Raw genomic sequence first — 27,216 nt, forward strand, 5'->3', positions numbered from 1 at the left:
GGGGGGGGGGACGACGGGGGGGGGCTTTCTGTGTGTGCGGGGGGGGGGTTAAATATTCATTACTGGATAAAACACTGAGGTTTACTGTTGAAACAAAAATATTGATACCATGTTTAAAAAACTCTTCAGTTACAAAATACATAATGTAGATAACACAAGAAAAACAGCATTTATCAGTAATAAAGAAAATACAGATAGAAATGCTTTAAGTCAGTTTTCTTTATTAGAAAAATGAAGACAGAAGTTGCATAAACTAAAATGGACTTTGAACAACAGATGAAAGATGCACAAGGTTACATACATTTCTTGACACTGTGTTTGGAAAGATGCTGAGGGCCATCACTTTTACACTATGCACACATTCTTCAGGAAGAAAGCGGAGATGACAGCAAGTACTGCATGTATGGAAGAAATCAGTGGAGCAAAATGGTAGTGAAACATGAATGAGATGAAAAAAAAAGCGCCATTGTTTCACAAATGCCTTTCATGTTTTTGAAAACAGAAACTGCAGTGCTTGCAATATTTTTTACAGAAGTAGTTTTTAGTACATTGTATATATTTTCAAATGTAATTTTGTTGGAAATATACACTCAGTAAGATTTACTTTGCTTGTATTAAGCTCACTTAACATGCATTATAATTAAAATTATATGAAAATAAAATATTCACTAGCAATTACTGCTACAAAAATATTAAACGTAAAATAAATATAAAGAACTATTAATAAGAATATCATACAACATAATGGGACTATGGTGGCAAGAATTACTACTACTGTTTCTCAGGACTTTAAAACATATAAAAATGAACAAAAATGGATATTCCTACCTCAGTTGCTTGATCTAGTTCTTGTAAAACATCACAACTTAACACAGCTCTCAAGCACACAGCTTCCATACAGCTACTTTTTTCTAAAGAGGCAAAGTTGGTAGATTCTCTACACTTGATATTTGACACCATTAGCTTTATTATGATGCTGTCATTGACATTACAAGGAATAGGATTTTCCCTGTGAGTTTCCATCACTTATACATTAAGCCTGATAAATGTGTACCAAAGGAAAACTTAAGATTCCTTATACGCCTGGAGAAATGGGATGGATGAAGTACAATGTGATAAGCTCAGATGAGCTCTAGATGTAGCAAAGATTTCAGTGATGTCATTATAGACCTCAGAAGCTGCATTTGCCTTGATATTGTTCAAACTACTTCCTAAAAGTAAGAGGTTTTTTTTCCTTCTCTTGTAAAAATCCCCCCAAAAAGAGCAATTAGAAATTATCAAGATACTGGACAATGGGTAGAAGATTGGAGACTATTAGCACAATCACAAATTGTATATAAGTCTCCATTACATCTTTAAAAAAAAATGAAATTGTTTTGTAAGGCTTAACTAGTTAACTTTACATTTGCATACACAAAGAGTTACTAAATTTAGTGAATGAGGTTTGCATGCTGGGAAGATAATACATGGTAAGGCCTAGGAATCCAAGTATTAGTCATACAGTTACTTATGTAATTAACCCACTATATCTGTTTATCTTTTAAATATCTATTTTTCATATGGACATCATATTTTTTACATCAGTGCTTGGCCTTATACTTCCATCACAAAATTAAATGGAATGTTATTTTGTTGCTTGGTGATGGTATGTTTTGTACACTTCATAAAACCACACAGATGGATATATTTTATTTCTGATGTATGCAGCATACATGTCTTTTTCTGGGCAATGTTTTTCCTATTTAGCTAGACAGCAATTTATTTTCTAATAACCCTACTTTAATAAATGAAGGATCACATTTGAAGTTGTATTATGTAAATACTTTGATTCATGAATAATTTGCAACTGTTAGGAACTTGTCAAAACTCTGGAAACAAGAAAGACAACTAGTAAAACCTGATTAGGGAAGAAGCCAGCCTTAGTCTCAAAAGCTTGTAAATGAAAACATTTAAAAAAATAATGTTCCTTAGAGATACACTGCTATATCACAGAATAATCATTACCCTTTTTACGTTTCTGTGCCACCAATTTGGATTTAAGGCATAAGTTCAATGCAGAATATTTTAGGACTTCAGTCCAATAGGCAGTTGAATATTAGCATTTCAAAATATGTGAAAATGCTGGAAAAATGGTAACATTTTACTCTGTCAATCATAAGACCTAAAATCCCTTTTACGATTACTACATTTAAAGGAACAAATTTACTTCTCTAACATTTAAGTACTAATGACAGCAGAATATTTAATTAAATTTGTGAAGACATATTTATCATTGTAATACAGTTTAAACTGCAATTTTAAAGCTGTTCAGCCTATACCTACCAATTATAATTTAATTTGCAAATGTTTCTTCTCATTTTTTCCTCATTCTTGTCTGTAGGAAGACAAGATTTTAAAATCTTCTGTATCTTCCCACAGATTGCACAAAATATTGTAAAATAATCTTGCTGTCATTGTTTTTAAAGAAAGAATTATGAAACATTCTTAAAGAGAAATACAAACAAAACTGTATTAGTTATTCATCTCAGGAGATACATGACAACCCGAAGACATTATTCTCTTCCTCTTTTTCTTTCTCATTACAGAGGTTTTGGGATGCTGCCCAGAACTGTCTGGCTCTGCTGTCACAGAATCCCTATAATATTGGCTTAACTCATCGTCTTTGGACTTTGACGGGAAGAGTAGGGCCAAAAGAAAAGGATCATATTTAAATTACCTGATAACCTCAAAATGTATAAAGCAGAAGAATATAAACTGGAGCAGACCTAAAATTTTTCTCATTTAACAGGGGAAGTGATCCAACTTTATCTCTTTATCCCACTGGCATTGTGACACTGAGGATAAAAGCCAACTTGTCATTTATAATGTATATTTAGCTTCTAAAATTTCTAAAGGCTTTTCATTAGCTCTTTCACAACATGTTTGAAGAGTTCACAGTCAATCACTCCCTGTGCCCTAATTCCTATCTTGTCATCAGCAATGTTAGAATGACTTGCTAAGATAATAAATTTATAACTGGTAAAGAGTACTTCGAATGTCTAACAAGAGTAAGAAAATTATTTAGAAATTATAATTCTTCTACTTTTATACATACCTGTAGTAGTCTCCTGTCTTGCTTTATAAAAAAAGTAAGAACAGAGACAAGTAGATGACAGGTAAAATATGTAAGAAAATGTTTAGTAGAACAGCTTAAATGTTTCAAATTTTAGGAAATTAGGAAAATGCTGCAAAACAAGGAAATACCAGAATCGAACTGTCTGTGGAACCTTAATGAGACCCTATTTTATGTTTAATTCTATAAAACCATCTAAGTTTTACTCAAGACCTTTTAATCCAGTGGCAGATGCTCATTAGTTGTGATTGTTATTATTCAGAACAGCACTCTATCTCTATTGTGTCCGTAAGAGAAAATTCTGTTTCCGTATATGCATCCAGCCCCTATCTTACAATGGGATCAGAATGCAGAAGGGACATGACTGCAGAAAACAGCCTCTCAAAAGAATTCACTGCTCCCCTGGTCCAAGAAGGAGCCCCGGTGTTTGTGCACCACTGTGCTCCTGCAAACTGAGAAAGAGCTCCTGGGAGCAGATTGTGGTCTGCTTGTGCCAAAGCACTCAGTGGAGATCAAACTATTCACTGTTGACCAGTTGTGAACTGAGATTTTCAGAGGCTTCTAATGAGGCCAGACTTGGACAGGTTGGGGTTCTTCCCCCCTTGGGAATACAAGCAGCATCTACTTACTACATATTTGCCAAAAGTCAGTTCTCTGATCATAAGTAGAGATGTACTTGCAGTTTTTTGTTTTGTTACCACAGGAAAAAAGTGGCAATAATGACAACAACAAACATTTTCACTATCTGGATTTTAGAAATGGTTAGAAACAAATAAAGCCTCCTGCAAAAGTTCCTGCCCAAGGTGATTCTTCCCCTAAAAAAAAATTAGCATAAGCAATAGCACTTATCAGAGTTATACTGAACTGAAAACGTGTTCTCACACCTGAAAGCTTTTGATAACTGTTACATGTAGCTAGCAATTCCAAATCCTCTGTATCACAGTTAAAGAGAAAATTTTCATTAAAAAAGATAGCTTAATGTTAAGATCCCTATCCTTCATTAACTATTGTCTGTAGATTCAATAAGCCCTTAAGCATTAAACAAATAGATAGTTTTTGTTACAACAATAACACTTATAAAACTAATCCATGTATTCACAATGTTTGTGCATGCAAAACTAGGCTTTCACCCAACTGACTCTGACTAGGAACCCAAAGTTTTGACTCTTACAAAATTAGAATAGAAATTCTACTTCTTTACCATACTATGCTGGGCACATGTCAATGTAATTAATTTCAAATTAATGGCAGAGCATTAGGTTAAAGTGATATAACATAGTGGCAAGGGCTGCAAATGAAATAGTGGCCCCACTGAACATGGTGAGAGATTTTCTACAGATCACAATGAAGCTAACATTTTTAGAATGACATTTGCTTGAATTCCGTCTACTTCATTATACTAAATATATGAAATTTTAAAAAAAGTATTTTGGCCAATAAATAAGTCTTCAGATTTACACACATGCATTCTGAAGACATCTTACTTGTGACATAGCCCAGTCTTCTAAAATTATTGTTATTTGTTTTATATGAGAAGAGGTTTTGTTAATGATGTTTTAAAGTAAATACTTCCAAGAATAAATTGAAACTGGCAAAACTGACCATAATCACGATTTCTTAGAAATAAGAATATCCATTACGCAGGTGAAGATACATAAAAACTTAAATTTGACCAATTAATTTCAAAGTTATAAGATAATGGTATTAAATCCCCAAAGAAATGAACTATAAGGGGGGAAAAATCAACATGTATTGTTAATTTATTATCTTTGTTTTGGTTAGTAACAATTTGACGGGAAGTATCTAAAAATAGATATTTAATTCTGCCTTAGCTGTTAAAGTGCATTGCTTTCTTGTGTTATTCTGTATGCAAGAGGAATGAACCATAAACTTAGTCAAATACATAAATTCTAAAATCAAATATGCAGAAAAATGTCTATGTGAACTCTTACTAAATGAACTTTTTTCTGAGGTATTGTATACATTGTTCTAGATGCAGAATTTGTAAACCAATCTCTTAAGGTGTAAAATAGGGAAACCTACTTTCCCCATTCTTTACTAAAGGTCAACACTGAGCCCCCTGGAGCTTCAAGTCCAACAAAGGCCGTGAAATGAAATGTGGCACTGTTAGAGTCACAAGAAGTGTGTTTGGTGGGCAGGGACCTATTTTATGTGCTAAGGCATGGCTGCAGAGAGGCACAGGAAAAGTATAGGGAATTAAATACTATAAACTAAAGCAATTCAGAGATCATAAATTAGGGAAGAAATGTTTGTTAAAATCCACTAGAAAGTACAAAACATATCGATATTAAGCATAAGGTTTAAAGTACATCATGGAAGGACCTAGTGTAAGGACAACTCTGTGAAAAGGATTAATACAGAATCAAAATGCTCTCATGAAAGACCAATTGATAGTGTACCTAGAAAGCCATGCGACTTTCAATGGTAAGGTCTATGCATAGATTTTTTTTTTATAATCAAAATATAGTTGAGAAAATAAAATCAAATCACATTGATCAAATTCAATAAGTCAGATTCTCCAAGTTCTGTCAGACAGAAGAGCCAAGCATCATCTGTTGAATTTGTCACAGAACTTACAAGGTTTCCAAAAAGCCAGATGAAGAATTTTGCATGTACAGTCTGAAGTATGTACAGTATTTAGGATCTTAACTAGGAATGGAAACTTTAGAAGAACTATAGAAAAGTACAATTTTTTATACAGGCCTGTGTTTATTTTCCTGTAAATGTAAAATTCAGAGGGAAAGGAAGAAAACATATTGCTTGCCTTATCAACAGCATCAAAACATGCACCAGAAACTTATGAATACAATGAAAGAGAAACCAGCAGCATTGAGCTGCGGGGACTGGCCTCCATTTTCAAGTCTAGTAGCTTCACAGCATCTATCTGTGTGGATAAGAATTGTTACAGAAAATCAAGAGTGTGAAGAAGAAGTAAATTTGAAAAAAAAAGTGAAAAAGTTGATAAAACATGAAAAATAAAGTATCAAAAGGAAAACAGTGACAGTAGGAAAGAAAAAAAAAAAGAGAAAAAATAATTAATTTAATATTTACATTGTGCCAAAGACAATCACTTGAAAGACATTACTCTAACAGAAACATCAATTTATGATTAAAGTGTGGATGAAATGGTAACCATTGAAGTGCTCTAGACAAATCTGGATAGTAAAGTACTCAAAACATAGAAAAGGTGTACCTTAATAGCAGCAACATGTGGTTCTCAACAGCAGCCAAAGTGGTAAACTTTTTGGTCTAATTTTAAAACAATTTATTTAAGGACTTAACCTGAAGCATGCTATCAACTCTCTTGTTTTGCCTTGAGATTCAAAACCATTCAGCCAAGCCCAACCTAAATACTACCTTTCAGGTGTCTTTCATATGTTGGAGGTACATGGAACTCAGGAAACTACAATGCAACATCTATCAGAAATAGTGAATATTTGAAGCAGCAACACACATCAGCCCATAGGCTGAAAGAAGAAACTGTAAAAAAAAGTCAATGATTACATAAAATGAAGGTTCTGATCATGCATGGGGATAAAGAAGAGAAAAACTGGTTTAGCTGTTTCTTCTTGCTAATAAGTTTACCTTGTTCCTGAATTATCGTAAGAGACCAGAATGGACCACTGTCAAAACTGGCATCAGTAATATGGACATAAGTCCACTTGAAATATGAATGACCAATGCAATTAGCACAGGCAGCTGGGTAATTAGATACTGACTTTAATACTAGGGTGGGAATAAAACAAAGTTGCTTTTCAAAACATGCAACTTCTCAAGACATTCGAGTCCTCACAGTATGTCTGGATGTAACCCAGTGCAATATATGAAGTTTGCATATATATTTTCTACTAATATTTATATTGAAAGTTCACTTTTTGGCAGATAATACAGTCAAGTTTATGCAATATAGTGTATGTTTAAACATCTTAATCTTGACTGGATATTGAGGGTTTTTTTTTCAGCTACAGTGGCACAGTAATTATATGGATAGTGACTAATATCAGTGTTAGGCTACTGTTTCAAAATAGACTTCAAAAGAAATTGAAATGTAGAAAATCTTGTGTGGTATAAACAATAACCTTGGTTACATCTTAATTTACTTACTTTAGAAAGTGAATTTTAAGAAATTGTAATGGAAGTAGATGAAAACAGTTAAGCACCGCATTTTGCATTTAAACTGTATTATATCAGTCCCTTGTTATATTTATTTAAGCTTTAAAAGAATTTATTTAAGGTTAAAATCAGTGTAGAGGATGATTTGTGACATCTTAGCACAAATACATTGGGATATATCTCTTACTCTAGAGAGCTCACAGGCTGAAGAGAAAGGCAAGTGGTGGAAAAAATCATTCTCTCTTTCCACAAATATATGATCAAGACATGCAGAATTTAAATGCTACCCAAACTCAAAGGATTTTTAGGTTTTAGGATTTGAATCTTCTAGGTTTTTTTGCAATGCACCTTAAATTTAGCTTAAATCACAGAGCTGTTGTTTTGTGAATATGTTCTGGTGGGAAACTTGCCTTTGGGACATAGATGCATAAAGTTTAACCAATGCATTATCCTCTTATAACACGAATATGTCCCTGTTCTTGCACAAATATACATCTGAGTGTAGGTAACTATCAAGTAGAAAAGACAGCAATATAAATAAACTAAGAGCTATTATGGACTTTACCTCATCCTCACACATATTTCTACTGCAGTGTTTTCAATGATACACATTTTTAAAGAAATTATGACTGTTCAAGCTGTTCAAATTTCACAACCTGTTCTTTTCATTAAGACTTAAATAGTTTAGTCCTTATATTCATAGCAGAAAATTCTTTGACACATTAAACTTCCACAGTTATTTTAATAACACAGCTTTTAAGTATTTTTAGATAATATATCTATCAACTTAATCTTTTAATTGGCACTTACATTTTTTTAATTATAAAGCAACATAATGCTAGCAATTACTCATAACAAATATTCTAGGTGAATAAGAGTACCATGTTTATAAGTGTAGCCTCGCACTTTAACATTCAACATCTATGATGATTTTCTTTTTTTCTCATAGCATTCAAAAAGATAAGCAAACTTAAATTCAGAAGGTAAAAAAAAAACTTCCTTTTGAAGCAGAAGTTCTGTGAATACAGAGTAGTTTTTTCACTATTTTTTTTCTAGCATTCCACTACTTTTCTAGTATTCAGTGCTAGTTAATTCCTGTGATAGCTGTACTGTAAGAATGACATTTTATAAAAAATATCTTTTTTTTTGCCTATGAACCCTGCTGATGATACTGAGAGTGTAAGCCTTTTTGTCTCTGATTCATATCAAATAAGTTCTATCAATTTTAGTAAGCGATTTCTATCCCTTTTCACGTAAAAAAGTTACTCTTTGCAGGGAATGGACCAAACAGAGCTGGTTTTAGCTTACAGCAAGAACACGCCCTATCATTTACAACAATGTTCATCTCCAGGATTTGATGAGAAATGGCTCTTACTCAGCAAATTCTAGTACTGCTTTGCAAAACAAAAGCAAGTAGGTTTTGTGGGGGCTGTCATCTTTCTGAAGTTTTGGATATTAATTTATCTGATTGGTGTGATTCCTACCAACTCCTATTCTCAAAGCATGAGATCTCAAAGACACATTTAATCTCTTCTCTCTACCCTCTTCAGAAAATAAAATATAAAAATTATTCTTCCAATACAGCAATACATGCTGAAGACTTTGCTTTACACTTTTAGCTCAGAATTATGATTTGAACAAAAGTCGGACAAAAGTCTTTATTTTTGAGTTCTGATTTTGGAATAACAATATCCTTCAGCCTATGAGAAAATGATGCAGGTAATTTCACAAGTGTAATGCTGCAGCTCTTCCTTGCCTTGGGAATGTGATCAGAGCTGCAAGGAGACTAACATCCTCAAGGCTTTCCTTTTTGACTACTGCATTTTGTTCTTCATTTTAGATTAAACTAAAACCCTAACTAGTCAAAGTGGCAGAGATAGAATAAGGAATCTCGTAATGCACAAAGTTGTACAAAAGAGGTACCCATCATGGACTTAAAGTTTCTGATCCTTGTAATGGAAATTTTGCCTTTGGAAATACCTTCAAACTCCTGTGCTTTTCTTTTTCTTTCTTGGTTTAAATTTATTGTTGCTATCGAAGGTAGTGCAAGGATCAAGGGTCGGAAAGTTACAAGTCTTCTTTCCCAAATTATTCCGATTGTTAAAAGTGTGTAAATTTCTAATACAATATTTTCCTTACTGAGCTACAAAGAATTTTACTTCCACCCTCAGATACCTATTTTTAAAAAAAAAGTTTACAGGAATGTATTATTTTTGAAGCCTCTGTTCTCTGGCAAATTTAGTGAAAACATCAACTGCATTCAAAGTTATCTGAAGACACAAATTGATGGAGTTTTGTACAGGTATACGTACGCACATAAATGGATAGGCAGTGTGGTCACAAACCATAGGCTGAAAAGCAGGCCAAAATGTTATTACTGAAGAATCAGTACAGAATATAATTCTGCAGTCTTTTCCTGGAGATTTAAACTGGCAACTTAAAAGCCACAAGTCATGACTTTTAGTCCTGGCTCAAGTACCCAGTGGCAGCCATTTTAGCTTTTTCTATGGAAAGAGACTACAAAAGATGATGACTACAAATCCCCCTGATTCTCCTAATTTAACTTTTAATGATGCCACATAACTTTTCCTAGAACTAAGTACCAGAAGCCAACTGCTGACATTACCCCATAGCTAACTCTGCCTCAGAAAGTGGCCTTGCTCTGAAATAACACATTATACCTGGAAAGGGCTTCTCTTCAGCTGAGCTACACATGATCACTAATGACTAATTTTGGCTACCAGCAGTTCTGCAAAATGCTCAAGAGGGAATATCTTTAGACTTTTCCCTTGCTCATTACCTACAGAACTGTTGACTAAAGTTAACAAAACAGACAGTTTATATCTGCAAAAGCACAAGGGTTATTGATTATGTACTGAGACAAAAAAATACCACAAATATAACTGAAACCCAACCTGGCCAGAAGAATGCTGTTGTTGCTACTGAAGTGAAAGTGAGGAAGAAAAAAATCTGGCTTGGTTTTATGGAAGAACAGCTGTAAAGAGAAATCTAGAAAATAAACATAACAGAGATATCATTGCCTTTGAAAATGTAAGGATAGGATCCGGAGAGGTGAGGAAATTCTGAGCAAGGATCAGGTCAGGGAATACTTAAAAAAACTGGATATATGTAAGTCCATGAGCTGTGATGAGATGCACCCACAAGCACTGAGGGAGCTGTCAATGCAGGGCTATTCTCAATAATCTTTGAATGATCATGGAGATTAAGAGAGGTCCCTGAGGACAGGGGAAAGCAAATGTCACTTCTGCCTTTAGAAGGGGCAGGGAGGAGGGCTCAGGGATCTACAGGCCAGTCAGCTTCACCTCAATCCCTGGGAAGGTGATGGAGCAACTAATCCTGGAAACTGTTCCCAGGCATGAAGAACTACTACATCAGATGTAGCCAGAATTGATTCACAAAGGCAAAGTCATGCCTGACCAAGGTAACCTTCTATGATGAAATGACTGGCTTGGTAGATGAGGGGAGAGCTGTGCATATTATCTGTGTTGACTTCAGTAAGGCTTTCAACACTGTCTCCCATAAGATCCTCGAAGAGAAACTGTTGATACGTAGGCTGGATAAGCAGACAGTGAGGTGAAATTGGAAACTGGCTGAATGGCTGGGCCCAGAGAGTGTTGATCAATGGTATGAAGTCTAGTTGGGGACCAGTGACTAGTGGTGTACCCCAGGGGTCAATACTGGGTCCAAACCTGTTCAACATCATCAATGATTTCGACGATGGGGCAGAGCGTACCATCAGCAACTTTGCTGATGACTCAAATCTTGGAGGAGTGGCTGATACACCAGATGGTTATGCTGCCATCCAGAGGGACCTTGACAGGCTGGAGAAATGGGCCAACAGGAACCTTGTGAAGTTCAACAAGGGCAAGTGCAAATTCCTGCCCCTGGGGAGGAACAACCCCAGACACCAGTAGATGGCTGGGGGCCACTCAGCTGGAAAGCAGCTTTGCAGAAATGGCTCTGGGGGTCCTGGTGGACACCAAGTTGAACATGAGCCAGCAACGTGCTCTTGTGGCAAGGAAGGCTAATGGTAATGGGAGCAGAGGCCTTGGTCACGCAAGCACGCTTTTATGTGTTACCCTGACGTTGAGGCTTGGTTGTAATCAGGTAAAATATAATTTCAAACAGATCTGAAATGATTTGAAATCTAAGGAAAATGCTTCAAAGGACACAAGAACTATTCAGATTGGAAGTTTATTCATAGTTACAGTAAGTCAACAAATGTTATGTACTTTTGTGGTGGCATACAGAACAAGAATGAAGAAGGCTGCTTCTTGGCTTCTCTTAGCTGATGCCTTGTCAGGGTCAAGTCAATGCTTCTAGAGAAAAGGGAGGTTACTCCTCCCTTCAGAGCTAGGGAGACTGTGCCCCAGGGAGACTCTCGCAGCCTATGGGTCAGGGTTGAAGGGATGTGAGAGACAAGGAGAGCACCTGTAGCAAGAGAGTCTGCTGTTTGGCAGCAAGATGTGACAGGAACAAAAACCTACTCCAGCTACACAGGTGGGATCATACAGAATTTTTTTCTACCCCAAAAAAGTCAATGAATTGCTTGACTGAGAGCAAAATTAAAGAAAAGGACTTGTCCTTTAGAGAAAATTGTGAGCATGAGGGAGACATTTCTATTTTTCTGTACTTAGTAATTTTCAGTCTCTAGATGAAGAAGTTCATTATCCTAGCTTCCTGTCCAATAAAACACTTTCTGTATAGTTCAAAAGCCCTATTTTATCTATGTAATATATCATAAAATGTACATACACAAATTCAAATACATATATATACACACACATACCCAAAGCATTGATAAGAGCTATTTTTATTTTTCATTCATTTTGACACCACTGGAGATGCTGAAGCTGCATTTTTGTAAAAACTACTGATAAAAATCATGTTTGGCATGAAGAATATAATCTTTGCTACTAGTGATGACGAGTGAAAATATCATGCGTTAGATTGTCCCTCTTTATCTATATGATTTTAAGCATTGGTGACAGACATGCATTGAAAAAAGAGATGCACAATGGACTAAAACTTTTCCAGGGATGTTAATAAAAAAAAAAAAATTCCAATAGTTCATGCAGTATTGGAAGTTAAAAAAACACAAACCAACCAATATTGCAAAGTGAGAAAAATAGGTCTAAGGGCTTCTTATTATCCCCAAATGCTTTACTCATTTTCCCACTATTAAGAAGAAAAAACTTATGATAAGACACAACTTGCAGCCGTTTTTAATATATCCTCTGGCCTTCCAGAGAAACAGCACTGACTGGATAAAAGCCTTTGGAAGACAGCACCTGCATTAATCTTCTGCCACTAATTTCTGAAAATATATCTAACACTTGCAGAAAGTATCCTCTTTTAACATCTTTCGTTTCATCTTCTTTTAAGATTAATTTAATATAAAACTGTAGATGTGTTTTTAGGTTACAATAGTAGTGGTTCAGAATGACAGCTGGTTTGGACACTTTTGTACCAGCTGCAAGGTACACAGACAGGATATCTCTGCCCTGCTGAGAAAGAGTAAATGGACCCATACAAAGGCACTGTAATGTCAGCTCCAGGAGCTGATGGAGTTTGGCTGCTCCCAGTGACACCTAGTCAGAGGGTTTGTTATGGCTGTAGAGGTTAGTCTATGCTGTCCTAACACCGATAAAGAGCTAAGAGCTAAAGCACACAACTCCTTTGAGAATCCCCTTTTTTTCTCACAGAACTAGAAGCAGCTTAACACTATAGAGAAGCCAGAACAAAATTTTCAAAAATATCGCAAATGAGTAACTAAAATCTGATAAAGACTTCATTCAGAGGCAAGCACAACAATGTTAGAATTGCACCTGCCTACAAGTACTGCCAGCTAACACCCCTAGTGAGGTTTTGGAATATATAAATTACTAAATTTAAGATTATGCCACTCTTTCTTCAAAGCATGATTCTTAAATACATGCTCATACGCCTAAGTAAAATCTGAAATACAAAGATGGAATTGCTGACTGCAAAAAATAACTCAAGAAAGTAAGAAGTAAAATTATATATACATAGATATAATATACAGTAATGTATATATGTATACACATATATACATATATGAATATATTTATACATACATTTGTTTAAGGCAAAGAGTTTTAAGAAGTTGGTTTGTTGAGTGTTTTTCAAAGTCAGTGTGAGGTTCCATTGATAAACCCTTCAGAAAACCAGGAAACTTTCATTAAAAGGATTACAAATTCTGAAGAACTAATAACAAATTTGAGTGATTCAGTGAATGGAGACCGTGTTACAGGCCTAGGAACAGAATTACAAAATCAAGTCCATCTAGAGTTGGAGGCTGCTGAGGCCAACCAGGTGAAATTTTAAAGGAATGTCTGTCTCATTTATACTCCTCACTGATGCCAGACAGCAATCTGCAGCCTCAAGCTCCTTCCTAGACCTAAGACAGCTAATGGAAGATCATCATATTGTGTTATTATAGAATTTGACTGCCAGCCATGAGCTGGTACTTGCTTACACTTCCCTAGCAAGCAGAAGTTGTGGATTCAGTGCCCATAGGAGTTATGCCTTCACGTAAGTAGGGTTTTGGCTTCCAGTCCCTGCCCTCAAGGATTACTACTTCTGCCTTATATCCAATGGCTCTTGAAAGCATAAACAAGCTCCTTCTGCAGCAATCAGAACTAAAGTTTTATTTCTTGTGACAACTCCCTTTTCCCATCCCAGGCACCTATCAAAGGACAATAAATGTATCCTTGCCTCCATCTCTGTCCAGTTCTCTGATTAATTGCATTAGCTTGCATGCATTTTCACCAGAATAATATGTTAGGTATAGTTAAACATCATGATACTTAGAGGATCCCAAAATTCTCTTGGGATAAGTAATATCCATGAGATTGCACGCATAGGATCTACAGATATCTTGGTTTTTAATTACATTTAGAGGAAGACAGAAACACTCTGTTCAGCTGAAGTGCCATAGACTTGGGCACATACAGATGAAAACCTCTTTTCAGGCTTTGCAAAAACAGTTGACAAAGAAAATAATTAGTTCCACAATCATAACTGCAATAATGATTCATATAAAGATCTGATGTTAAATAGTGTAACAGACTTCTTACAGCTACTTATGGAGTTATGGTTATGGGAGAGCACTGAAAGGAAAAAGCCCCCAGATACCTATAAAACTGTGTTCAGAGAAAAATATTCTATCTATCTTCTGAAACTGAATTAACTAAGCTGCTTTTTACTTAAATGTTTAGAGACCACCTATGTTGTAATTTACGGAGGCATATCATATTTCTCTCAGTTACAGCAGTTGTGGCAATAAAATGGAATACTTTAAATAATTATAACAGGTTAAAGTTAGATTGCATTGCAAAACAAGTAACATTTGTGTTTCAAATATACAAAATTGAAAAATGGCTTATCCCTTCCATTTGCCCAAATAAGGTTTTATTTATTTTTCTACTTGATAAATATTTTTACTTCCTTGGGACAATAAGCTTTCGTATATTTCTTTTTCCCTTTTCTTTTTCAATCATGTAGTGAAATTTTATTTCTGAATGATGGCAATCACAAAGCCTTATGTGTTTAAAAAACAAGTACACATGGCCTATCGAGGCCCTGAATATCAATCAAAATGCAAATCAACTCTCACTACTGCAATTCAAGTGCATAAACCAAATATTTGTACTCAAACTGGATCTGAACCTATTAATGAATTACAAATGCCTATTCCTTTCTATAAATGCAAGTAACAAAGCTTTTGATATCAACAAATTGCTATGGAATATTAAAAAATGTTGCAGAGATCTTGAGATAATTTCCCTGAGAATATATTTGAGGAAAACTTGCAATAGACAGAAACAAAATTTCAAGTCAGTTATTTCAAACTTTTCTGATGACACAGTAGTCTATGACCCGTTCAAACTCATTGCCACTTTACCAAGATCAATGCTAGTCAGATGCTCAGATTAAAACACAGGTATTGATATGGTTTACCTTTTAATATATTGGCCATTATGTTTATTTGGCAAGATTTTAATCTGATCCTAATACTCTGATAGTTTAATTTACGGCATACAGAAAATACTATGTTAGATGATTTAGTACCTGATTTTAAAATGGTAATGATGACACTGATCTAATTTGGAATTTATTATTAAAGTTATCAGCTCATAATTTAGATAAGTTTGAAATCTTTTCCTCATAACATTTGCTTTATAAAAATCAAAATAACCCATAATACATCAGAAATTACCATATTTTGGGTTTATTCTGAATGAAATAATTTTGCATTGTTGCACCAAAATATAACTTTACATTACGAAGCATTAAAACTTGATAAATTAGTTAATGGAACACACTGACTCTTAACTATTATGCAGTTTTCCTTAAAAAAATACCAGACCTTCCCGTTTACACACTTAAAAATATGGACGACTTTTCTATAGATTTCAAAGCTTGTAAATAGGCCTAATACAAGGCTATATGCTCACCATGTTAGGGTGAATCAGTAAGACAGTATCTAAACAAGACTATTTGAAGTCTTAACCTCATCAGACACTAAAATAAATACCTTTATTACATGTGCATCTTGAAGCACAGGTACAGATGGGACTGAAATCAAGAATTTTAACAACTAAGTTGCTTACAACAGACAAATAGGCAGTACAAGGCAATTTAAAAATGTATAGGAGGTATAACTTAAATACTATATTTCTTGTTAACTGTCATCATCTGGGTTGAAGATTCAATACTTGTTCTGTACTTACAAATGACTATTACTAAGGGAAAAGTAGGAAATGGGGTCCCATTTAGGGGTTTTGAATCAAGTCTTTGTTGATAATAGAGTATGGGGCCTCGGGCTTTGTCAGTTAAAGACGACTTCTATTACCTTATGTTCAACTACACACGTCAGTGTACTAAAAGTAGTAAACAATTCATAGAAAGAAAACACTCTAAAATCAACTTACCTGTAATAATGTTAGGCTTTGGTGGCATGCTGAATTCATATAATGTTGGTTCAGAATAACCCAGTCTGTTGGCAGCTGTAATTTGTACTTCATAACCCATAGTCCACTGAAGATGCTCTAAGATGATGTGGTCTCTACTACCCTGTACTTTTTTCTCTAGCCACTGGTCTTCCTTGTCTTTCTGTAAAGATGTAAACATTAGTTTAAATTCTCAGAATCTCTTGTGTTATTTGTCTAAACTATGAGTCTACATGATGCACAGAAACTATGGAGTTTCATTTACAGAGGTTATGAACATTCAAATAATCTAATTTTGGAGTTCTGAGTACTCAGGCATTTTGTAATTTTGACCACTCCTAATCATGTTTCCACAATGTGGATTTAGGGATTTTGTAGGCAATCCCTTTTAACCTTTTGGCTTCAATTTATACTTTGCTCAAATACTGATGTTTATCTTGGGGAACAGCAGGATAATTATTTACAAATGCTGCTAAGAATAAATTCTGTAAAAGGTTTATTTTATAAAGATGTTCCAATTACATTTTGAACAGTGTTTTTTTAAAGAAACTTGCCATTAAACCCATACTTGAATTGTTCATGAATGCAAGCTGTACTTATATCATACATTAGTTATATAATGAAAATATACACAAACTGTAGCTGTGTGTGCTACTATAGTAACAATTTGCAAACCGGGTTGTATGCAACAATATAAACACCATTGAGAAAGTATGCAGTCCTATGTCTACACTGGTGAGAGGATTCAAGTAAATCATTAAGATGGTGTTATAGAGAAAAAAAGGGTTCTCACAATTCAGACAATTATCTAAGACAAGTATACAAAGGGAACAAATGAGGACTTCAGATGCAATCTTAATTCTGGCATTTCATAAAATTGGAATGCTTGCCTTTGCAATCACTCCTTTTAGTGCATAATATATTTAATTACTCTTTATAGAAATGAGAATTACAAAATAACTAATAGCTAAAAGGATAAAACAATATATATTGTCAAACACAAAAGCCATCTTGTTCAAAGGAGTATCAATAACAGTTAGTAAGAAGCAATGCAGTCCTATTCTTACTAAACACTGAGGTACAATAAAGTGGCAAAAATTATGCTGAGAGCCAAATCCTAGCCATCCAACCCATACAGCAACACAGACACAGTCAGTGAATATAAACTTTCTGGGAAAAAAAAGAAACTCTTCAAACACAGGGAAGTTTAACTTTTTTCTGCAGACTACCATACTTCTCAGCAGCTTATATTTAGGCTCTTTGCTGAAGCATCTTGCTCTTGACTGATAAAAGTGTCAAAGAAAATAGCAGCTAAATTAGACAGTTCAGGGCCCAGTCATGTTCCTTATGCGTGTTTCGCGCCCCCTTAGTCTTCAGAAAATAGAGTGACAGACTAAACTCCCTTATGTGCACAGCTGCAATAACTTATTCACTATCAGTGCTGAGTGTGATGGGTTTTCCATACTGACTTCACCTTTTGTTAAACTCTTTCTTGCTTCTTCAGCACTGGCATTGGTACTGACCCATGATAGTCCTGGGAACGATTAAAATACAGTAAAACATCTTTGCAGGAACATTTGCAGCAGGGTAAAAGTGCCTACTTGGTGCAGCAGTAAGTAGACCAATGAAAAACATCAGAATGGTAGTCACATTACAAATCATGAAAGAACCTAAATACACTGGAGTAAAATCATACAGTGAAACTGGTATTATCGGTCAAGGAAATTTTCCCATATTCTTGTGGATAATTTCTGTTGCAATCATCTGATATGCCACTGAGTGAATCCACCCATATTTACATTCCACTGAGTGAATCCACTTATATTATCACTATATCAAACTACTTTTACAAAATATATTTTTTGTATAGCACTGCTAAAATAAAAGGCATTAATACTGATTGCAATATGCATATGCAAATACTCCTTAGTAATATTAGGAATAGCAATGTTATGTAGCACCATATTTTAATGAGTGTTTAAATTGGTGAGGTTTGGGAGAAATCAGAAGAAAAAAATAATACACCTCAATTCCAAAGAATATCAACATGAGAGAAATCAGAAGATCCATACATGAATGTGGTGTGTGCACATACAACTGTGTGAATATACTGAGGAATTCCAAAGACATTCAGAATCATAGAAGAAGAAAAAATTTACTGAATTGGAAAATAAAAATTCAGGCTAATATGGTTCCTGCAGGTAGAAAAGACAGCATTGCAAACAGATATATGACTATACTTTGAAAACAAACTGTAGAATTATATGTGATGAATAGAATGAGCTTAAGATTTGGAAGGAAAACTATATAGATTTCTATATGAGGTTGCTCTTCTGCAGATGCAAGAATAAGTGAAAAGGCAGTTGTACCACAGTTTGGTCAGGTGAAGAATAATGAAAGAGCTGAAATGTAACAGGATACCTGCATGCTATGCCAGAGAAGTGACACCCTAAGTTTAGTTGAAAGCAAAGCCAACTGGGTGGATTGAGATAAATGAAACAAAGTCCAAGCCCTGAGCTCAAAGGCAACAAAATGTTTTATGAAGAGTGACAAACACAAGTTAGGAGGAAGAAGAATAAAGTATCTGGAAAGCAAGTTGTCTTCTTCTAAAGATAAACAGATTAAGTCTTCTAGAATACAGTCTGCTTTTGGCATCTTCAAGAAAAAAAGAAAAGAACTGCAATATCCTTCATTATAGTTGTTATTTCACATGCATTTTCAAGTACTTTTTACGAGGTAGAGCTCAATAGTGTGTCCAGATTTATTTTACTATTAGTGTAGAAATGAAAAGAGAGCCAAACCAAGAGTTTGTCAGTTAAATCTTCCTACGAATCTCCCTGTTTATGCTAAGACCCTTTAATTGGGAGCTTAAGGAGCAATAAATGGAACTACAAAAGAACACTTCATACTTTATTAGGCTGTTCTATTATTAATACTGCTTAAAATTTGTAGAAAGCTCCACATATGCACAGTGTTCTGCAACAAATGAAATAAACTTCTAAATCACAAACTACCGTCTAATTTGAGGGGTAAGTCAATACAAATGTCTTCAATAATCACTTATTATTAGCAGTTGTATCATTAATATCCACCAACAAATGCACATTTTCAGGAACTGCAATCAGATCTGCAACCTCAGAGATTAAACTGTTCCTTTATTTGCCTTTCGTTTTGTTTCATATAATGTGGAAATACTCCTTTGCAGAAAGTCACTGATGCTGTGAGACTAACCAATGACTGGCAATTTCTGGGGATCTTGCTGCCCACTTCCATTACTCTTAAGCCTTAGATTCATATCGTCCTCTTCCCAGTATAAGTCTTTGGTTGAAACAAACTGTCATGGTTTAACCCCAGGCAGCAACTAAGCACTGCGCAGCTGCTCACTAACTTCGCCCTGCCCCCAGTGGGATGGGGGAGAGAATCAGAGGGAAACAGGTAAAACTCATGGGCTGAGATAAGAACAGTTTAATAGAACAGAAAGGAAGAAACTAAGAATGATAATAATAACAACAATAATAAAATTAGAATAATAAAAATAAAAGGATTGGAATATACAAAACAAGTGATGCACAATGCAATTGCTCACCACTTGCTGACCGATGCCTAGTTAGTTCCCAAGCGATCCCCCTCAGGCCAACTCCCCCCAGTTTATAAACTTAGCATGACGTCATATGGTATGGAATATTCCTTTGGCCAGTTTGGGTCAGCTGCCCTGGCTGTGTCCCCTCCCAACTTCTTGTGCCCCTCCAGCCTTCTTGTTGGCTGGGCAGGAGAAGCTGAAAAATCCTTGATTTAGTATGAACACTACTTAGCAACAACTGAAAACATCAGTGTGTTATCAACATTCTTCTCATACTGAATCCAAAACATAACACTATACCAGCTACTAGGAAGAAAATTAACTTTATTTCAGCTGAAACCACAATGCCACAGACTAATGACACTAAAAAAAAAAATTATTATTTCTTAATTGCATGTGTATTGGCTTTAAAAATAAGCACCAGCCAAATCTCGGAAGTGTCTAAGAGCTAGATATGTAAGACAGCTGTGAGTAACCTAAGCACCTAAATACCCTGACAAAAAAAAGAGTAAACAAAGCAGTGTGAAACTCCAGTCTACCATGACTTGGCTGCTTCTCAAAACTGAGGGCACATCTGACAACAGTGGAAGTAAAGCCAATCCACTGTTTAGGCACCTAACTATTTACTAGTCTAGAAAATAACATCTCTCTCTTTAATGGTCATTTTACATTGTACCCAAGTTCACTTTCTCTGGGAGCTCATAAAAAGTGAGGAAAAGTGATTAACCCCCTTTAACACTTCCCTTTATTCTCCACCCTCCCTAAATTGTTGTGCTGAAAGTTCAGCTCAAACTGACTTGTTATTATGGTGGTCCCTGTGATAAAAAAAAGGGCAGGAGATGCCACATTGTCTTGAAAGCTTGCAGGAAAAAACATCAAGAAATCCTCATGAAGACAACCTGATAGTTTAAAGCAATGACTTCACAAGAATTCATTACATTAGGATGGTGCTTTGTACGTCTGGGTAATACAGGACAAATACTGAACAAAACACAAAATGGCTGATAACGTACATAGTGTTAAAATGCATAGAAAGTCCGAGGATCTGGCAGGTAAAGAGGAACTTAGAGATGCAAAAACATTTAACTTTTATGGTAGGTATATCAGAGTGGGAGTAAATGAGAAAGTATCTCGTTTTAAATGATTCATATTTACAGAGTTTTGTTACAGAACCTATCATAAAGGAACAAAATGAACACAGCCCTCCATCAACATAGTAAAACAAGAATGAAGCACATAACCTATCAGTCAAACACTTGTCAATGCCAAAATTCCGAGTATTAATATTAACACTGTCACAGGTCAACATGGTTAACAACTTTCTGGCCTGCAAAACTAATTGCTCCTCTCACATTTCCTCCAAACATCATTGTGGATGTAAAAGTAAAAAATAAATAGTTATTTTTTTTCAAAACAGGATTTTAATTAATTTTTCTTTCTTCTATCTAAAAGTTTATAACTGTAAAAGTAGATATTTTACTTATTTCATTCTAATTTTAATTTTTTACTGAAACTTGGCCTGCCAGGGAAAAACAAAAACAACCCCCTGCCCCCGTTTTTTTTCTAGCTTACTATTGGCATTCTGTGACCGAAAAGTATAGAAACAGAATTCTGTTTTCCAATCACTAAGAAGCCTATTTCAATACTTGCTTTTAAGTATTATGAAGTAATTCAGGATACGATACCAAAATCTTAACTTAAGGCTGGGAACAAATCTCTTCAAGATAATAGTGATACATATTTACAGAGAACAATGGGTAACATGTGCAGCTACAGAATATTCATCATGGTCAAAATGCACTTGAGTGGTAAGCACAAACTTTTGTTTGTGACTATGTGAGTCATGTGTAAGTGATTATTCCTGTATGGTGATCACACATTGTTTGCATGCTGTTTCTGGAGCTAAGCTTAACTTGTGTTAAGGCTGCTTTGTAGCCTGCCTTTCTCTTGCAGGTCTGTGCCTGGTCACCCACTTGCCCTGAGCTGCTGTGGCAGTCTTTCCCCTGTATCCCAAGTGCTCCTTCCTCCTGGCCCTCCTTATCAATTCACCTTCCCCTTAGTCTGCACAATCTCTTCAACCCTCCCCTCTAGCTTTTAGTCTATTACTATGTACTTGGTAAATAACAAAGTAGAAAACAGCATTTACAAATTCAGCACACATTTCCACATACATAAAGCTTAACATCCATTGTGCAATACCAGCACCTCATCACGTGTGCCCCAATCAACTTTAATAGCACCATAAGCAGAAACAGCCAAAGGGGAGCTTGAGTTGGTCCCCATTAAAATTACACAGTTACTATGAGAAATGTGGTTGGGCAGTCACCTCCCGCATCAGACAGGACACATGTCTAGGGAACCCCCATCACCACTCTTCCCAGCTGGCTACCGGGGAACAGTTTTCCCTTGTCTTTCTCTCTCTCCTCCTGTTCTTTCCTAAGGTAACTTTGAAATCAATGTATGCTATCAGCTTCAGATTCCATCAGTGAAGCTTTGTAAGACTGTCTTGACTTCCTTCGTGCAACAGCATAAATCAATTTGAGGCTGCTACTCATAAAAATTGCATAGTACCTACTTCTCTGGAATACAGAACAAAATGTGAAGCTTCTTATCTCATTATAGTTAGTAACTCCTGCCCATAATATGAATAAACTGATGTTAGGAAAGCAATATTTGACAGAATGAAACACGTGATTTCCAGAAAAATAAAACTTACCAATTGCCCTAATCCAGGCTATAATATTGCTATAATATCTTAAAGGCTGTCCTTCTCCCAATGAAAAACAAAAACAAAAACCCAAAAAACCAAAATACCCAACTGTATAAAACTTAAACATGAGGCAACTGACTCTTAATAAGACATAAGCTGTTGTGAAACACAAAGAAGAAAAAGCCACTGATGTATAGCCTGTTATCTAATACGCTCTTTAAACATGCAAGCAAATACATTGGTCCAGGTGCTACTAATGAGGCTGGCAAGAGTTCTAGGAAAGCTAATTAAATATGACCAATGGGGAAGATAGAGGAGAAGCAGTCAACAGATAATTAAGAACTTTAAATAGCATCCATTCATTCTGATTAAAACACCAAAAATATATTGTAGTTTTTTGTTGTAGGAAGGCCTTTAATTTAGTCAAATTGCTTTTTCAATTGGAAGCTGAAGGAGATATGGATTTGAGGTCCAAGTAAAAGCTATCTTCTTCAGTAACCTATTAAGTTTCCAGTTACTGCTTAAACTGTACATTTATCCTTCAACAATACACATGAAAACTGGTCTTTTCTTCTATAATATTGTACCTTAGTCAAAACACTAAATCAAAATCAGGTTTCAAAAAATATTCAGGATAGATCCAAAATCATTTAGCTTACTTAAATCACAGAAACAGATGGAATTCCATATACTGCATGTATATATTATATACAAACAGTTTATTTTCTTATCTTGTCAATTATAAATACCTAGAGGCATTGTATTCTAACTAGGAAGCTCAATCCCACAAAACTGCATTGTATCTTGTGTTGCATATTTTACTAGCCTCTCTTTCCTTTACAATTACTTTTCCTTTATGCCAACTGTACTCACTAGGCTGAAAGTCATTTAAGAAGGTCAATTAAGATTTAAGGACCAGTGATATCAGAATAACTGCTGGTTATTCCCTCAGGCTATTCTTAAAAGCTCTAGCAAATTTTTCTCAATTGATTTGGACCTACCAATCTTCTTTGGTTATACTTAGCTTAGGAAAATCATTTTACATGCCAGATTTAGCACTTGCATAATCCCAGAACTATCATAAAAAAGTTACACTACAGGAAACATCAGGAAATGTAACAAAAACTATTACAAAATAAGGAACTGGCTTTTCCTTTTTGGGAACACTAAAACAGTTTCTGCATTTAATTTCTCAAAGATTGCTCATTTCTGTTAAATACAGTCCTCACTATCTTGTTTAACATGTCTAAATATCTGATGTTACATTCCCAATCTCTTTTAGACTTTCTAAACAGACATGTAAATCTGTTGTTACACTATGTAAAATGTATTTTTAGTGGGTCTAGTCAGATAAAAGTTATATAGTCTTCCTAAAAAAACACAAAGAAGTTATTACAAAATACACACTTCTTAATTAAATTCATTGTTTTTGCCAGATCTATAGTTACTTCTTCAACCCAATCATTTCTAAACATAGTATATCAGGGAAGGAAAGATATTTTAGCTACTTTAATAATTTTTAAAAAAATCCACATTTTGTTGTTGGGTTTTTAGTTGGGTTTTTGTTTGTTTGTTTGTTTGTTTGTTTGTTTTAAAAATAATTACGCATTGCAGAAAAGCCTGTTTTCTAAACTTGCCAGATTTGATGAGAGAACACCAAATCAGACTGTAAGTAACAGAAGGCAAATAAACTCTGCACAATGGCTGTTAAAGAACTGATATATACACTGAAACTCATGAAATTGCTAGTAATTTGTCAATTATTTGGCTTTTGTAAGTTGAGCCTTGGAATCTAGGAAGATAGAAAACAGGAAACATGATCAGATAATTACTGTCATTAAAATTAATATGGACCACTAGAATATAGCTTTCTATCTCTAGGATGCTATCTATCAATACAGATGCTTTTCTTTTTTTTAATTTATTTTATAATCTGACATTAGCAACCTAGTCAAAAAAGAAAACTTACTATACTGTATCTTCTTTTCTTTTTGTAGTATGCAAACCATTTTGTTACATTTCAAATTATATCAACAGTCTTCTTCACATTAAAAGCAGATATTGCTAAGCAAAACCCACTTATTTTGATTAACTGAAATACTTACACTTCTGTATTTGACAATATATTCCAAAATGGGGGCACCTCCATCATCTTGTTTAGTTATGCTAATTTTAAAACTCTTCCCACTTCCTGGTTGTCCATGAATTGAAGGGGGGCTTGGCTCGCCTAAACAAGGAAAAAACAGTAGCTATTAATAATTCAGCAATAAAATAAGCCTTAAATTACAGCTGGGAACTTGTCCACAATATTATTAATCAAAATCTTTAAAAGCAACATGATCCTTCCAAGCACTGCAGAACATCCTTAAGAAGTATGTTAAATATTTTGCTTAAAGTATGTTCTAACGTAGATTAATTATCTCACACGAGGAAACAAAATTATGTGCAGTATGAAAGAAGTATTTGTTTCTTTGAGACCTTCCAAGTTTTGACACTTTCAGATGCAATTTACTTCAGAAATTATTTAGCCATCAATTCAGCAAGGCTGGTAAGCTGCTACTCACACTGAAGTTTAAGAGTAACACTATCTTACAGGAAAGCATCCTTAACATTAAGCATGAGCTTTAGTCCCATGTCAAGATCTCAATTGTAATACAGACATTAGGTACATTAATGCTTCAATAAATGTGCCAAGGAAAATTAGATACTTTTAGAGTAGTCTATATTAAGAAGAAATGTAAAGAATAACATTTCCAAAAGCAAAAACAATTTTCTCTGTAATGAAAGGACACAAATGATCTTAAACATACAATTCAAGCATTAATAGCCAGTTTAAGCCACTTTGCTAATTGAAATTAAGACTAATTATCATTTCTATACACAATGCCTATTATAGTTTTAAATCAGATCCTAAATGAACATGTGTTGCCATTCTGAAGTGTCTTACCTTCAAAATATGTGTAAATTTGCATTCAACTAGAGAGATACAGTTCTTTAGACATATTTGTAATATTTGTTTTTATCCCTTATCAAAGTAAAGACAAATTGACTTTGATCTCAACATAGAATTTGCCTAGCTTTCTGTCAGGTAATATATATATAATTTCTATCAGTTTCTATCACTTTTCTATCAGGTATAATGTTCCATATGAATAATAGCAAATTATTTTATCTGTTGTCCAATATATTTAGAATATGCATATACTTTAATCAAAAAGAAATTTGAAAGCTGCCAAGTTACTGGTTTTGGACAGAAGAAATGTATCAATAAGAACATAATATAGTAACACAGAAATATTTTGTGTTCTTTGTAGTTGTGTGACTTTTATTTTCATTCCATTAGGGCCAGTATTGATAACTATATTGAGTAATGCTCTACTCAGACAACAGTTCAGTTGCAACAGATTTATGAGAGATTAGTCTAGTAATAATTGCTGATGTATTTTGGTATATCTGTTTAAGTACTATACAGTGCCATCTAGTAGTTATTTTATTTCTCCCTTTGTGTTTAGTTTGTTTATTATTTTTCTATTGAAAAGTAATTTGAGAAAAATATCTGTCATGAGCCCTTAATATTTAAATCAGAATTTCTTGCCTATAGAGGTTACTACAAATATAGAATTGGCTTTGTAGCATTTATCATTTGCATGTAATTGTAGTTAAAAACATTTATTCTCATGATTTTTCCATCACTTAAGATTTCTGTCTGAGGCTTAATAATTGCAAAACTTGTGGCAGCATAGTTTGCTAAAGAAATGTCTCTAGAAAGGTCCAGTTAATTTCTCACAGATGTCTCTAATACTCTGCGTATAAGTGAGAAAAAGTCCTTAATCTCTTTCATTGTTTGTGCTCTTGAATATAAAGCAAAGATTTGTCTAAGTCTCAAAAGTATAGATAATGGGATAAATTCTCCAATTTAAGTTCATTCATACTACTTGGTGGAGGGGAATAAGAGGAACAAAACATGATTTCTGATAAACAATGTAAAGACTGATGTTATACACTGGGAAGTAGTGTATAAATATAAAACATATTATCCACAGTGAATCATACTTTAAATTATTAGCTGATCTGGAGATAACATATTCTAATAATCATTTACATTTTAATTTAATAGCACAAGTATTACTCACGGACAGGTAAGGTCTGAAAGATCTCAATTTTGCTATACTCTCCTTGCCCTTTTCCATTTACAGCAGCTACTTTGATTTCATATGTTGTATTTGGTTCCAAATTGCTGAGAACAACCATTGCTAAAGGAAAGGAAAGAAAAAATATGGGAACAAAATTTGATGAAGCAATACATTTAAAAAAAAAAGTCAGGCAATTTCATAATGTGTTTGCTTCACTTGCAACTTACGGGTCCCATTTTCTAATAGTTGAGTGGTTCCAAACTTAGCTTTCTTGCTGAGTGCTAATAGCCCCCTTTTTTTCTCCATCTGCATAAAATCATTGTTGTGACTGAGCAAGTTATGCTTCTGAAAGAATTTAATGTCAGTGTTACAGAAGCCATAGGCAACAATTGAGGACCTTGATGGCAATTGATATTTTATGTTTGGATTGTGACAACAGGAGACATGAATCTGGAAAAAAAATATGGAAGTTTCCTTTCTCTTAGCTGGCAGTGGGCATCTGATACATGTTCAAGCCACCTTCATACAGTTCATAACTTCCATTTTTCCCT

At 34.6% G+C, this 27,216-nt stretch overlaps 1 protein-coding gene across 1 annotated transcript in view; it reads right to left on the reverse strand.

Annotated features, from left to right (window-relative positions):
• The window catches only part of NCAM2 (neural cell adhesion molecule 2), a 160,612-nt gene that overhangs the window by 18,280 nt on the left and 115,116 nt on the right, over positions 1-27,216 (reverse strand). Inside the window, exons 13-15 of the mRNA XM_010568451.1 lie at positions 26,666-26,785; positions 24,638-24,759; positions 16,225-16,405 (exon numbers count right to left, since the gene is read on the reverse strand). Of these exons, the coding sequence (XP_010566753.1) occupies positions 16,225-16,405; positions 24,638-24,759; positions 26,666-26,785 (423 nt within the window). The remainder of the gene's footprint in view (positions 1-16,224; positions 16,406-24,637; positions 24,760-26,665; positions 26,786-27,216) is intronic.

Source organism: Haliaeetus leucocephalus, unplaced genomic scaffold (genome assembly GCF_000737465.1).
Source record: "Haliaeetus leucocephalus isolate CR32 unplaced genomic scaffold, Haliaeetus_leucocephalus-4.0 Scaffold243, whole genome shotgun sequence".
NCBI classification, from domain to species: Eukaryota; Metazoa; Chordata; class Aves; order Accipitriformes; family Accipitridae; genus Haliaeetus; species Haliaeetus leucocephalus.